This window comes from Crocuta crocuta, unplaced genomic scaffold, assembly GCF_008692635.1.
Source record: "Crocuta crocuta isolate KB4526 unplaced genomic scaffold, BGI_CrCroc_1.0 scaffold36, whole genome shotgun sequence".
Taxonomy (NCBI): domain Eukaryota; kingdom Metazoa; phylum Chordata; class Mammalia; order Carnivora; family Hyaenidae; genus Crocuta; species Crocuta crocuta.
Genome location: NW_027532203.1, coordinates 3,817,617 through 3,831,762, shown reverse-complemented (window position 1 = coordinate 3,831,762; position 14,146 = coordinate 3,817,617). Strand labels below are relative to the sequence as shown.

General features: G+C 40.8%; 1 protein-coding gene across 1 annotated transcript in view; it reads left to right on the top strand.

The window, feature by feature from the left end:
• SERPINB11 (serpin family B member 11) overlaps positions 1-14,146 on the top strand; it is a 68,603-nt gene that overhangs the window by 52,235 nt on the left and 2,222 nt on the right. Inside the window, exons 3-8 of the mRNA XM_077777627.1 lie at positions 3,208-3,392; positions 4,449-4,508; positions 5,693-5,821; positions 7,433-7,550; positions 12,341-12,483; positions 13,305-13,460. Coding sequence (XP_077633753.1) covers positions 3,208-3,392; positions 4,449-4,508; positions 5,693-5,821; positions 7,433-7,550; positions 12,341-12,483; positions 13,305-13,460 — 791 coding nt within the window. The remainder of the gene's footprint in view (positions 1-3,207; positions 3,393-4,448; positions 4,509-5,692; positions 5,822-7,432; positions 7,551-12,340; positions 12,484-13,304; positions 13,461-14,146) is intronic.

The following is a 14,146-nucleotide window of genomic DNA, read 5'->3' as shown; positions in this document are numbered from 1 at the left end:
TATGTTGTTGTATGTGCCCCACTTACGCCATGTGAATTTCCCAAACCCTCGCCGCCCTGTCTGCAGAACTGGGGTGATGTGACCCATCCTGGATGACTTAAATTCTGAATAACTTATGCGGTGCTTGGCATATACATGGACCCTGTGATTCAGTCATTTCCTTCATAAAGAAATCCCACACAGGAGTGTAAGATGTGTGTGTGAGGGTGCCCATCACAGCACTGCTGGTGATGACGTGAGGAGGAGGCCATCCAGGTGTTTGTCGCTGAGGGGCGGCGAGGCAAAATGTAAGAGCACAAAAGCACAGTTCTTACAGGTAACAGACAGTGTCTCCAGAGCGACATGGATGAGTCTTCAAAATGTACTCAGCGAAAAATAAATTATTTCATATAAGCTCATTGATGAAAAGGAAAAACTACAAAAATAAGGAAACAAATATTTTTAAGGACACATGTAAGTAAAAGAATATGCTTTAAACAAATTATAAGTGTTGTCTATGGGGACAAAAGAGAAAGAAATGCATTGGGTTGAAGTCAATTAGCAAAGAAGAGAATTGTGGTCCAGTGATGTCTGTGCCAAGAACTCGGGGGTGTGATTACTTCTGTCTTCTATGCTTGTGGTTAAAAAAAAGAAAGAGACCAACAGATTAATAATACAAAAGTGGGTGACTCATACAGGTGGTCTATCCAGTGTATTCCAGACTCTTTTCCCAGGCGCCCCATAACTATAGGGCTGCTGTTCACTCTGATATGTAGGCAGCCTTTTAATAATGACAACATTATGATGTAGATTTAAGAAGAATAAATTTACACTTATTTATTAATCTGAAATCTGAAATTGCATTCTAGAACCTGATTCCATTAGCTAACCCCACTTACTGAAATGCAGACGGCAGTTTAAAGAGCATCTGCCTCGGACATACCTCGTTATTGGACCAAAATTGGTTTCATTAGTAAGGTAATGAAATAAAGAGCTTTCAAGGATATTATTATTAGTCCAGTTACAGAGAGCTGTATTAAAATTAACTTGAAGAACAGTATCCTGTTAAAGGCACATGCTCGTATTTTCATTAAATAAGATTAGCAAAACCTTTGTGTTATACCTCTAAAAAAATTGTCAAAAGCAAAGAAATACAGTCTAGGCTTGTTATAATATAACTGCTAGGCTCTGTTATACTGTGCTGGGTGGTCTGATGATTGGATAAATAGCATTTAGTACTTAATGATTATTTTAGGACAAACAATTTTAATTACAGGGATGTGTCATCACCATTTTTGTCATATAAACTTGGTGGGTCATTATCTTGGAAGTCCACAAGTGACACGTTTCCTTTCAGCTCTCTCTGCCTGAGAAGTGCTGAGCTGTGCACCCTCCTCCCAGCCCCAGTTCTGAGGCCTTCGCCCTCGGCTTAGCTTTGTTTGGCTCTAAAGGCACAAAGCACTATATTTTAGCGAGCGGTATGACATGAATGCCTACATCAGTAATCAACAGAGTCACACCCCAGAGAACACACTTCCAGTGAGCTCAACTCAGATATGTACTGAAAACAAGGCAGGTTAGTAATGAAAATAAACATACCAGGTGGAGACAATAGACTGGTCATCTGTCATAATAGCCTACAGAATATAGGCCTAGACTTGAATTCTACAAGAGTGCGAAGCTGTAACCTAGAAGATGAGAGGAAGAAGAACGAAGTAGTTGTAGATCGCGGGGTGCTAAATAAGGGGAAAAAATGTAGCTGTGCTAGAAATGTGTGAATGTGAGGTAGGTGGGCTGATGGGTCCTAGTGGACAAGGGCATATGAAGAAGACCCTGAGGAAGTTGGGATGCTTTTTGCTGCAAGTAACAGAAGACTCAACCAAAATGAGTTAAAGTATAAGGAAACATCATCCTACATGATGAGAAATTGCAAGGGAGGATGGATCCAGGGTGGATTAATCATCCACTCAACAGTGTGTCAACAAGGACTCAGGCTCTGCCCACTTTTCCTCTCTGACATCTGGCCTATCCTCTTGGGCTGGCTATGTCACGGTCACACAGTCACTGCTGTGATAGTGGTCACAAGACAAAACAATCCTGAAGGGCTGGCTTCCTCTTGTGAGTCTCTCTCTCTCTCTCTCTCTCTCTCTCTCTCAGAGGGAAGCCTCTTCTAGAAGCCCTATAATGAATTTTTGTCCTTATTGGCAAGAATCACGGCACCTTCTGATTTTAAAAAATTTTGTTTATTTATTTTCCCCCAAACTTGATTGAGGAATAGCTGACGGATATAATAGTATATATTTAAAGGGTACAATGTGATGATTTCATATACATAAACATCATGGAATGATTCCCAAGATCATATCCATCACCTCACATAGTTAACTTTTTGTGTGTGCGGGAGAATGCTTAAGATCTTCTCTCAGCAACTTTCAACTATACAATACTGTATTAACAAGAGTCACCGTGTGGTACATTGGATCCTGAGAATATAACTCAAAGTTTGTGCCCAGTTAGTCATTGATGCAGGAGACAGGATTACCTCAACTGGCTTAAGCCAGTCAAGGCTTGCTCCTGGGGTATGGAGAGCATGAAGCCTTCTCTGAAGTGCATGGCTACATGAAAGTGGATTCATTAAGTCTGTGTTCTTCACAGCACAGAAGATGGGAAGGGAAGGGCTAAACACCAGGTAATCAGCACAGAAGAAGGGAAGGGAAGGGCTAAATACCAGGTAATCAATTTTTTTACGATGCTGTCTGGGGAGAACTTGAAGGCACCTGGAAAGAGAAAAGTGATCTCCTCTGAGGCTGTGCAGGTGGGCAATCCAGTGTTAAAGTGTTTGGGTGACTTTGTGCAGCCAGAGAACTTTTCTGTACAAATTTCAGGATGAGGAGGACCTTACTGCATGGACATTAAAAGCATGATGACCTAATTCCTTCCGCTCTTTTGCCACAGAACAATTACTTATAAATGTACACAAATGAGAGCAAGACAGCTTTGAACTACTGGTTGAAAGGGGCAGTCAATCTTCTATTCATTAGAATCTGCCACCGCTGTGAGTTCCCTCCTCTAGCATTTAGGGATTTCTCAAAAACCACAACTATGTAATCTTTCATGAAGCAGTGTGCTCAGACTCTTAAATTCGTGAAATGTAATAACCGAACTGTCTATATTATCTGTACTTCCAAGTGATATCCTGAGATGTTTTTTCCCTCTGTGTGTTCTCAGGTAGTGACGGGCATAAAATGGATTCTCTCAGCACAGCGAGCGTTGAATTTTGCCTTGATGTGTTCAAAGAGCTGAACAGTCACAACATAGGAGAAAACGTCTTCTTTTCGCCGTTGAGTCTGCTTTATGCTCTAAGTATGGTCCTCCTTGGTGCCAGAGGAAACAGTGCAGGGCAGATAGAGAAGGTATGGAACATAGCAGAAATCTCCCCAGAGCCTGTGCATCTTCTATGCACCCATCTGGGTCAGCCAAATACGCACATCTTGATTCCAAGGAAATTCTGCCATTTTGGGATCAGAGAAACACATTTGAGAAAAATCATATTTCTTAGAGTAATGGCTTAAATAATGCAATAATTATAATGCAGATAACACAACAAATGCAATACAGTCTCTTCCTTTCCATTGGTGCTCCCGTGCACACGTTTCTGCAGTTTTCTTTTAGAGTTCATTTTTTTCAATGATTTAAATATGACAGAGAACACGTGTGTGGTGCTATTCTTGCCCTCCAGGATTGTAACTGATAGCGAAACATAGTAACACTATCAAAGCTCTCAAGTTAAAAAAAAATATTCATTAGTACATTTGAAGTTCACAACAGCCCTATGTGGCAGGTAGAGAGTCTTATCCCTATTTTACACCTAGGGAAACAGAAAAAAAGGGTGACTTTCCAGTTACAAAGGCTGCCACCTAGTGATTGTTCCATTGTATGTGTTTTTGACTGCTGTGGAAAGTCTAGATGAGTATTGCTTAACAACTCCTTGGGTACTTGCACATCATATTATTGTTTGTCCTTTACTTCTTTACTCCATATTTTGATGCACTTTCATGATTTTCTTGCCTTAAAGTAGGTATTGTAAAGGGACACCGTGTCATGTTTTACCTGACCCCAGATGGTCACCATCACAGTGAAGGGCCTGGGAACAGGAGGGGAGGGGGCAGAGGAGCCTCATCGTAAGAGCCCCATCCCTGCAGACGGGCAGGCAGTTGTCAGGGAACCTCGCTCCTGCGCTCACTTTCCTTAGCATGAATGAGGATAATAGTATCTACTTACAAAGCTGTTGCCGGCATCCAGTAAGAGATGCAAAAGCTTAGTTCAGTACTCGGAATGTGACATCACGAAATGTTAGCCGTTATCGTTGGTCTTTTTCCGAAACAGAAAGACAGATAACTTGTAAATATTCACTTTTATAAACTGTCTGTTGCCTTTGATACCAACCGAGCCCTCTGTTTCCTTCCTAGGTGCTTCACTTTAATCGTATTGCAGAACCATTGAAACCAGAATTCAGGGACTCAGCTAAGGTATGATAGCATCACTGCTGACCTGTCTGTCAAGTGCTCTCCAGCGTGAGAGCGCCAGGAACTAACAGGGTGGGGGCTCAGTAGCAGAGGCCCTCGTTGGCGCCTAAAGGACCAAGCAGCATAGTCTCCCTTGGTCTAGTCCTTTAGTCTTCGTGATAATTGCTACAGCCTATAGAGCTAACGTAATAATAATAATTACAGTAACTATTAAAGTCCCCCAGATTTTATCACACATCTTATTGTCATTCTTGCTCAGACTTTTTCTGTTCTTTTATGGAATGCGACATACATGTCAATATGGGACTGAGTCTCCCAGCCTCCTCTGTGAGGTGGTAGAGTTGTTCAGTGGGGTCACTGAGAGAGGACCCTGATGCTTTGCCTTCTGGTTAGGCCCCAAGAAAACAGGGCCTGCTGTTGCTTAGCCCACATTGCCTGGGACTATGATTCCTGCTCCTTTCTAGTCAGAGAATTCCTTTTTGGCCTCAAAATTATATGGATTGCACACATAATATGGTAGCATGTTTGATTGTGATTGTTTGAGGCAACACATAAATATATACAGGTTCAGAAAATACTTGCCTTGCAGAACCCAGCTTGCTGTGAGGAGATTAAAGCTCGTGGCTTGGGAAACTTTGCTTTCGGGAACATAGGTGTGCCCCAGTAATGTCCTTGCGTTTGGATGCGTCCAAGCCATAGGTCTAACAGAATGGCTCCTGGGAATGGATCTGGTGGGTGAGTGAGGTCAGTTCAGCGAAGGGTGGAAGTGTTTAGTTACATGGTCACACAGAGAGTTGAAAGGAGCGTGATAGGGATGAATCTGTAGGTACAGGGACGGCAGCAAAACTTGGATCGTCACCCTGAAGACCCCACTGGGGTCTCTCTATGAAACCTTGTGCTTTTGGACTAAGCCATTGGGCCCAACGAGTGCTTGTGTGTTCTGCAAGAGCTCACAGTTCCGCACCCCACCTGTGACTAAGGTCAGAGTGCTGAGATTGCCATGTGGGAGGGAATCTAGAGAAGGAACCTGCTTTAAACTCTCCAGCTCCATGTTTGCTAGTGCTCTTTACCCCTTTATTCAGAGGCAGCTGCCTTGCTCCCTACTTACTGTTTTCACATTATATAACCTTCCAGTGGCAAGAAATCAAGCAACTTAATACTCCATTTTTTGTTTACTGATGCTTCAGTGCAGCCGAGCTGGAAGGATTCATTCAGAGTTTGGAGTCTTATTCTCTCAAATTAACCAGCCACACTCTAACTATACCCTCAGCATGGCCAACAGACTCTATGGGGCAAAGGCGATGGTGTTCCATCAGGTAAGTCCGTCTGGAATAGTGGTCCACAGCTCTCCGGACATCCCCTAAGTTTCAAACCATAAAATAAGTGAGGAGTGAGAAGAGCCACATGGCATTAGTATGTAAGAGATTAAATTCTGAGCTGACTTAGAGTTTCAGTGAAATGGTTTTATCAAAATCCTATCTAAAGTTGTGAAATACCACATAAACATTTTATTTTTGCAAAAACCACCAAAGTTGTCCAAGAAGCAAGGTCGGGGATGAAGCACAAAACAAAGTTGTTAAGAATTCTCTTGTGGATCAGGAAAAAACAAAATACATTTCTCACCCCTTCTTCAAAGGTCTTTAATGGCAGAGTACTAAGAATCAGTGGGAAGTACACCGGACTGGGAGCCAAGAGATGTGGATTCTGTTCCCTTTAAAGATAAAGTCATCTTTATCTTTAAAATGAGAGGATTAGACTTAAGTTCTTTCTAGCTTCAAGATTCTAACACTATTTATAGCATCTCCCAACAGTATGTAGTTTTATTGAGTGTTTAATATGTGCCGTTTACTTAATATGTTATAGGTCTTATCACATTAATTGCTGCATAGTCCTAATAGAACTACAAAATTGCCATTAATTCTACAGTTGTGAGGCAGATTCTGAAAAGTCAAGTTAACAAAGGTCACAGAGATAATTAAGTGGTAAAGCCTGAATATGACTGAATGGTGGTAATCAGTGGTGGGTGCAGAATGTCATATTGGGTCCAGTGTGGGAACTTGGTTATAAGAGAGGATTCAGTTCTTTATGCTGTATTTGCACACTATTTTTATTTGGATTACTAGTATAAGTGAATAAAATAGTGAATTCCTTAAGTTATTTTTGTTCATATTTTACATAAAGTTGAAAAAATGTCAATTATGTACAGCAGAGACTATCATTACCATTTTAATTACAGTGGCTTTCCGGGAGGTTGATATACATACCAAGGAGAGATCAAGCCTTCTGTTAGGCTTCTAAGAAGCAGAATGTAATCACTGGGCCTTAATCACTTCATCACTCTAGTCCTTAGTTTTCCCTTCTAGAATGTAGGGCAGTGACCCCCATTTGTCTGCTTTGTGAGGACAGGGCAGTGGGCGTAACTTGTGACTTGCCATTTTGCTTTGAGCATTTTAGAGCAAGAACGCCAATGATAGGCCAGAGGAAACAACCAAACACTCCTGAACATACCTTTTAGAAAGCTTTTTGATTTGTTTAAATCCATTTGTTGTATTAAGAACATGTACACATGGATTCGGCTTCCTTTCAGAGCTGCTTTTGTCTCTGTGTTGTGATTTTATTTTACTTATTTTTTTTAAGTTTTATTTTATTTTGAGAGAGAGTGCACACAAGCAGGGGAGGGGCAGAGAGAGAGAGGGAAAGAGAAAATCCCCAGCAGGCTCTGAGCTGACAGCTCAGAGCCCAAGACTTGGGGGTCAAACTCATGAACCATGAGATGGTGACCTGAGCCCAAGTCAAGAGTTGGATGCTTAACCGACTGAGTCACCCAGGTGCCCTTGGGTGTTGTGATTTTTAGAACACATAGAGCTGCAGGCTTTTGCTTCCCTTACACTATTTTTGTGTTGTGCTCTTGTCCTTTCCTTTTACAGCAATATCTAAAATGTTCTGAGAAATTGTATCAGACTGCGCCACAAACTGTTGATTTTGAACGGGCTCCGGAAGAAACGAGGAAAACTATTAATGCTTGGGTTGAAAGTAAAACTAATGGTAAGAATAAGTCCCATGGGTGTCTTAAAACTTTATTTGCATTGCTTTGATAAACTCCCTGAGTCAGTGCTAACAAGGAAGCTGGGTGATGTCTAGGACCTAACGTAGGCAGGTTAACAATGGAGGAAAAGAGGGGAGTATTTTGGAATATTCTTTACAGTCATTTGTCCTGAATATGAACTAAGCCAGGTCGTTTTGTAAATGAGAAGAACAGTGTTTATACTTTATAGAAGTTTTGCACATTCTGTAATTATATTTAATTAAATTTAAATCCACCTTTCATGGTTTTATTTTATGTTATTTTTCTTAAATAGTTTATTGTCAAGTTGGTTTCCACATAACACCCAGTGCTCATCCCCACAAGTGCCCTCCTCCATGTCCATCACCCCCCTTGCCCTCTCCCCCACCCCCATCAGCCCTCAGTTTGTTCTCAGTATTCAAGAGTCTCTCATGGTTTGCCTCCTTCCCTCTCCCCAACTATTTTTCCCTTCTTCTCCCCCATTGTCCTCTGTTAGANGAGCATTGTTTCATGTGTCTGTTGGCCATCTGGATGTCTTCCTTGGAGATGTGTCTCTTCATGTGTTCTGCCCATTTCTTCACTGGATTATTTGTTCATAATTTTAAAATAAACCTTCTAATTGTCAAATATTTATTTAATAATTAGCAGATTTAGTATTTNTTTCTCACTGCCTCTTCCACAAGACCCAGATGTCATCTTTTTTCTGGTTGTTTCTCTCAAAGATATAAATTATTTAGAAAAAAATACCACGGCACCATTATTACATATAGAACATTTAAAATAATGATTTCATATTAACAAATGTGCAGCGAGTTTTTGTATTTCCTCAATTGTCTGGTTTTTGTTTGAATCAGGACCCAAATAACATTTATACATTGCAGTTGGTCAATACGTTTCTTACATCTTGATTATTTCATTTTATTAGTTTACTTTGAGAGAGAGGGAGAGCACACAAGCGGGGGAAGGGGGGGCGGAGAGAGGGAGAGAGAGAATCTTAATCTCCATGCTCGGTGGGGTGGATGATATGGGGCTTGACCCCAAGACCCCTGGATCATGACCTGAGCCGAAAGCAAGAGCAGTATGTNTTCTGGATTTTTAAAATAAACTTTTTTGACTGAAATATATATACTTATAGAAAAGTTCATATATTATGTGTTTGGTGTTTGATGAATTATCACAAAGCAGAAATTATCACAAAAGCGAATGCCCTCTGGCAACCCCCCTCTACCTCTAGCAGGTCAGAGAAATGAAACATTAGTTACTAGGAAGGGCACCCTCCAAGGCCACTCTCCGGTTTCCTGCCAGAAACCTACCCACCCTATTGCCAAGCATTAAGATTTCTCTGACCTCTTTTACTAAATATTAGTTCTGCCTATCTTAATATTTCATGCGATTGGAATCATAAAGCATGTGTTTAGGGTTTTTTAAGGTCAGCATTCTGTGAGATTCATCCATGTAACTACATGTTGCATAGTTTGTTCATTTTCATTGATGTCTGTTTTGTTCTCTGAAAATACCTAAATATATTTATCCGTTCTACTGAGTCTTCATGAACACTTGGAACATTTTTAGTTTGGGTCTATTATGAACAGCACTGCTATGAGCATTTTGATACACATCTTTTCGTACATATACTGTCTGTAATTTTTTTGGATGATACCTGGAAATGAAACTGCTGATCATATAAGATATGTGTATATTTAATTTTAGTAGATACCAAACAGAATCCGAAGTAGGCTCCAGGCTCTGAACTGTCCGCACAGAGCCCAATGCGGGGCTCAAACCCACGGACTGTGAGATCATGCCCTGAGCCGAAGTCAGACACCTAACCGACTGAGCCACCCAGATGCCCCTGAACTCTGTTTTTGGTTTTCCCAATCCTTTAATAATGTTGACAGTTCTGCTCAGCTGCTGTGTCTCTTTTAGTCACTTTCCGCTCAGACCGTCAGCCTCTCCAATGCTTATGATGAGCGGTTCTTCACAGACAACCCAGGGCAGAATTAAAAAAAAAAATGTATTCAGCTTTTCTTACAGTTCTTGCCAGGGATGTCCGTTATAAACTGCACTCTTATTGCCTAAAGAAATCCCTTTACATCTCCTTTGATCTAATCACTCCCCCTCCTTTTATCCTTATTGAAAGTTTGTTGAAGATGTTTGCCTGCAGTTTCTCATAGTCCACATGATGGTGAATACAGTTTGAAATGTCCCTTCCTCTGTTTTTATATTTCTTACAAATTGGCAGTTAGACCTAGAAACTCGATACGATTCTTGTGGGCTTTGCTTGTTTGTTTTTTACTGTTGATGAATATGCTTCATTGGAGGTGTTGTGTTTCCATCGGGAAAGAAATAATATCTGGATGCCTCTCTCCTTTTTTTTAATCATGTTAGTGGCCTGTGATGGCAATTGCTCAGGTCCATTATTTCACTGGGGGTTATAAAGTTGCAGTATTCCAATTCTTGTGTTCCTTCTTAATAATCTGGAACATGAGACACTTCTTGTGAAATATTTGGTTATTCTAAGTACGGTTGCTATGAGAAAAACAAAAACAAGATGCCAGATTCTTTCTGTTCGGTACCAGTTTTTGAAACAACTTTTACTGCCTCCTAGCATCCTCAAAGACATCCGAGTTTTCTCTTTTTCCTCAAAGATTTTTTAAAATATTGTTCACTTATTTTGAGAGAGAGAGAGCGAGTGAGTGAGCGAGCGCCTGAGCAGGGGATTCAGTCAGCACAGAGCCCGACGTGGGGCTCAATCCCACGAACTCTGAGATTATGACCGAGCCAAAATCAAGAGTCAGATGCTTAACCAACTGAGACACCCAGGTGCCCTGAGTTTTCTTTTTAAAGTGTCATTGTGAATTCAGAAATTTAAACATTTTGAGATGTTTCAGTTCTGTCCCCTTTCAGTCAGGGGTCACATCTGTATTTTGGCTCTTAAGTCCTTTCAACTCTGCCCTTGCGGAATTTGATGATTTCTTTGCTTTCTGATCTGACCAGATGTTCCAGACTCACGTCCTGCTGCTGACCTAGATTCCTCATGGGAATCCTGGATCATTTTGATAAGAAATGATGTTAGAGACCACAGTCTGGGTACAAGAGTTCTCATTGATACTGGCATGGTCATTGTTTAAAGGCCTTCTCAGTGAATATGTTTTTTTTTAGGTGAAATACAGCATAATTTCTCGCTGATATGACCAATTCAAATTCAGGTTCATGAGATTTTTACTTTACACCCCTCCCTTTTTTGCATCTTTTTCCCTTTTATCTTGTGTCAAAAATCCCAGATTCCAGTATCACCAATATTATTGCAAAATCACTTCATTCAACAATATACACAGTCTCAAAATAACAATACTAATAAAATATAACAGTAGCGTAAGGTGTTGTTTGGAGTGCTTTTTGTCCTTAGGTTATATCCCACTAGAGACGCACAAAGTACCATGCTGAAATAATCCCCATCTCTGTGGTTATGCCATCAACTCATCGTACCAGTAGTTTCTGAGGTTTATGAATGTAGACAATTATATTCCTTGATATAGGAGAAATAAAGTTTATTAAGGAATACAATTAGGATGAAATAACATCAAAGTATTAAATTAAAGCTAATTCCATTTATGAAGAACATATCAGAAATATAAACTAAATACTTCTCTGAGCATAAAGACTGTCTCTAACATATTTGTATCTCATTATTTCATTTATTAGTAAACTCTCAACGGTATTTTGTTGATTGGTGGACTGATAATGTTATTCAAGTTTAGTAATAGGTGACAAAATTAAAATATGTATTTATTCAGTTCTTTGTGTTAAGTTAGAAAATACTTGGAAAAGTCCACAAATTTTCAGATCTGTTAATTTACTTAGAACAGTAGTGGAAAAATTAAGCTTCAAATCTGATGTTCCAGATTTCCTTCTGTTTCCTATTGATAGATTATATTGCATAAAGGTTTTGAAAATTGCAATGCACCAAGGTGCACCAAGGGGGCTTCGTATTCAGTTTGATCAGTATATTAACAAAGCAGTAAACATCTTGTACATTTTTATAAATTCTGACTTTTAGATACGTATTTACTTTAAGTGTTGGTATATACTTGTGATACACGAATTGCTAGTACATTGTAAGAATGAGTGAATCTTTTGAATGGGTGTGATGAGGTGCTGGTAAGTATGAACTCTGATAACTTAAAGGGAAGCCATAAGAAATTATTAAAGATATTCTAAATAAGCAGTAATGCATAGGAAGGCATAGGATATAACTTGTATAAGACAAGTTGATCATTAGCTGATATATGAGCTACTCTCTGGATGCCTCCTTCTGATTAGAAGTAAAAAAGCACTCAATTCTTTGACATAAACTTCATTTGACAAGGATAGCCTAACTGGTCAGGAGATAAAGGGGTTCTTCTGGCATCTCAAATTTATAACTAGCCTTAAAAAAGAAGTGGTTCCAGGGACGCCTGGGGGACTCAGTCGGTTAAGCTTCTGACTTCGGCTCAGGTCATGATTTCACAGTTCGCGGGTTTGAGCTCCTCGTCCAGTTCTGTGCTGAGAGCCCAGAGTCTAGAGCCTGCTTCGGATTCTGTGTCTCCCTCTCTCTCTGCCCCTTCCCTGATCGTGCTCTGTCTTTCTCTCAAAAGTAAATAAACATTAAAAAAAAATAAAAAGAGAAATTGTTCCAGATTTCTACTGACTGTTCAACTCTTTGTTATCAATAAACCCAAATTCTAATCCAAATATATTATCTGTTTTTTTTTTAAATCATTGTTATAAGGAAAAGTCACAAACCTCTTTGGAAAGGGCACAATTGACCCTTCTTGTGTAATGGTCCTGGTGAATGCCATATATTTCAAAGGACAATGGCAAAATAAGTTTCGGGAAAGAGAGACAATTAAAACCCCTTTTCAGCTAAGTGAGGTAAGTATTTTGTTTTCAGACTGATGATAAATTCTGGAGAATGCAATAATAATTTAAGGATAATTTAGAACATTTCAGTGAAAATACTGGCCTAGGTTTCTGTAGGTTTCTTTCATTTTTAATGTTTGTTTGTTTGTTTGTTTATTTGCTTGTTTGTTTGTTGAGGGAGACAGAGCATGGATGGGGGAAGGGTGGGGGTGGGGGCACAGAATCAGAGGTAGGCTCCAGACTCTGAGCTGTCAGCACAGAGCCCCACGTGGGGCTCAAACTCATGAACTGCGAGATCACAACCTTGATCGAAGTTGGACACTTAACCAACTGAGCCACCAAGGGACTCCTCCATAGGTTCCCTTTATTGTGTTTCCTATGTATTTTATTTTCATTTTTCCTCAGGAAGCGACAGTAACCGTTCTCACAGGGCCCCTCACTGGAGCCTTCGGACACTGGGACCTCTCTCGCAGAGAAGAGAGCCTGCCCTTTCCCCCCTGTTCTATCCATGCATTCTCGCCACGTGTGCTGGGGCTGTTTTCTCAGCACAACAGAACTATCCGCATTACTTTTCTCCTAGAGAGCCTCCAGTTGGATCAACAAAGAAAATGATCCTATGATGTCATTTTTCAATAATGATTTATTTTAAAATAAAAAATTCATAACCTTTGCAAAGGAAAGTAATAAAGGGTGTACTTTATTGTTTTTATTTTACCCATGCCTTTAGTGTTAATGCAGATACTCATGTTTTGCAAAAAAATCAGTATACATACATGTGCATGCAAATATGTGACTCTTCTACCTAATTTGAACCCCCCTTTTTTTTTAAATAGGGTAAAAGCAAAATGGTGGAAATGATGTATCAAACTGGAACATATAAATTAGCCTTGATAAAGGAGCCGCAGATGCAAGTTCTGGAGCTTCCCTATGTTAACAACAAACTAAGCATGATTATTCTGCTTCCCGTAGGCACGGCCAGTCTAGAGCAGGTAAAGTTAGAGAACGCTAATGTGCAGAGAAAGCATGTGTGCACGTGTGTGTGCATGTGCTCGTGCACACTCATACCCCCACCCACACGACGCTTGTGTGGTCAGTTCCTAATTCAGTCACACACTGGGTTCAGTGGTATTGCTCCCCGGCTGTGAGAGGAAGGGGACCCTGGTCCCTGCCTTCTATGTAAAAGAGGGTGCAAGTCCCCAAAGGTTCCATCTTGTACTAACACAGCACTTCCTGGTCCCTTGACATCTGGGAAACATATTTGTGTAGTGCTGGAATTGTAACGCCGGTCAGGGCCGCAGTCCACAGCAGTCTGACTAAGCCATCTTCCACTCGGGCTGTTCTTCCAACCCAATTATAACAAGCTTTCATGAGCAAACCGCCCTTTTAAGCATCCTGCTCTCGTAGGGGAAATGGGTGCCGCAGCCATTGAGAAGAGGTCATGGGGGTGGCAGGGGTTCGAGTCCAAGCCCCCCTCCCTGGCCGCAGCCCACACTGCCCAGCACAGAAGCAGGCAAGCCAGTGACTTGGAGTGACTGCGCCTCCTCAGCCCTGCTGGACCCCCCAGTGCTCAGCGGGAATGGCAGGCAGAGGAAGCTGACATGCACACACGGATGGGAGGCTCACACCGGGGGTTTCTAAGTCAGGGAGTGCCTGCCTGAGGTTAAACAATGTGGCC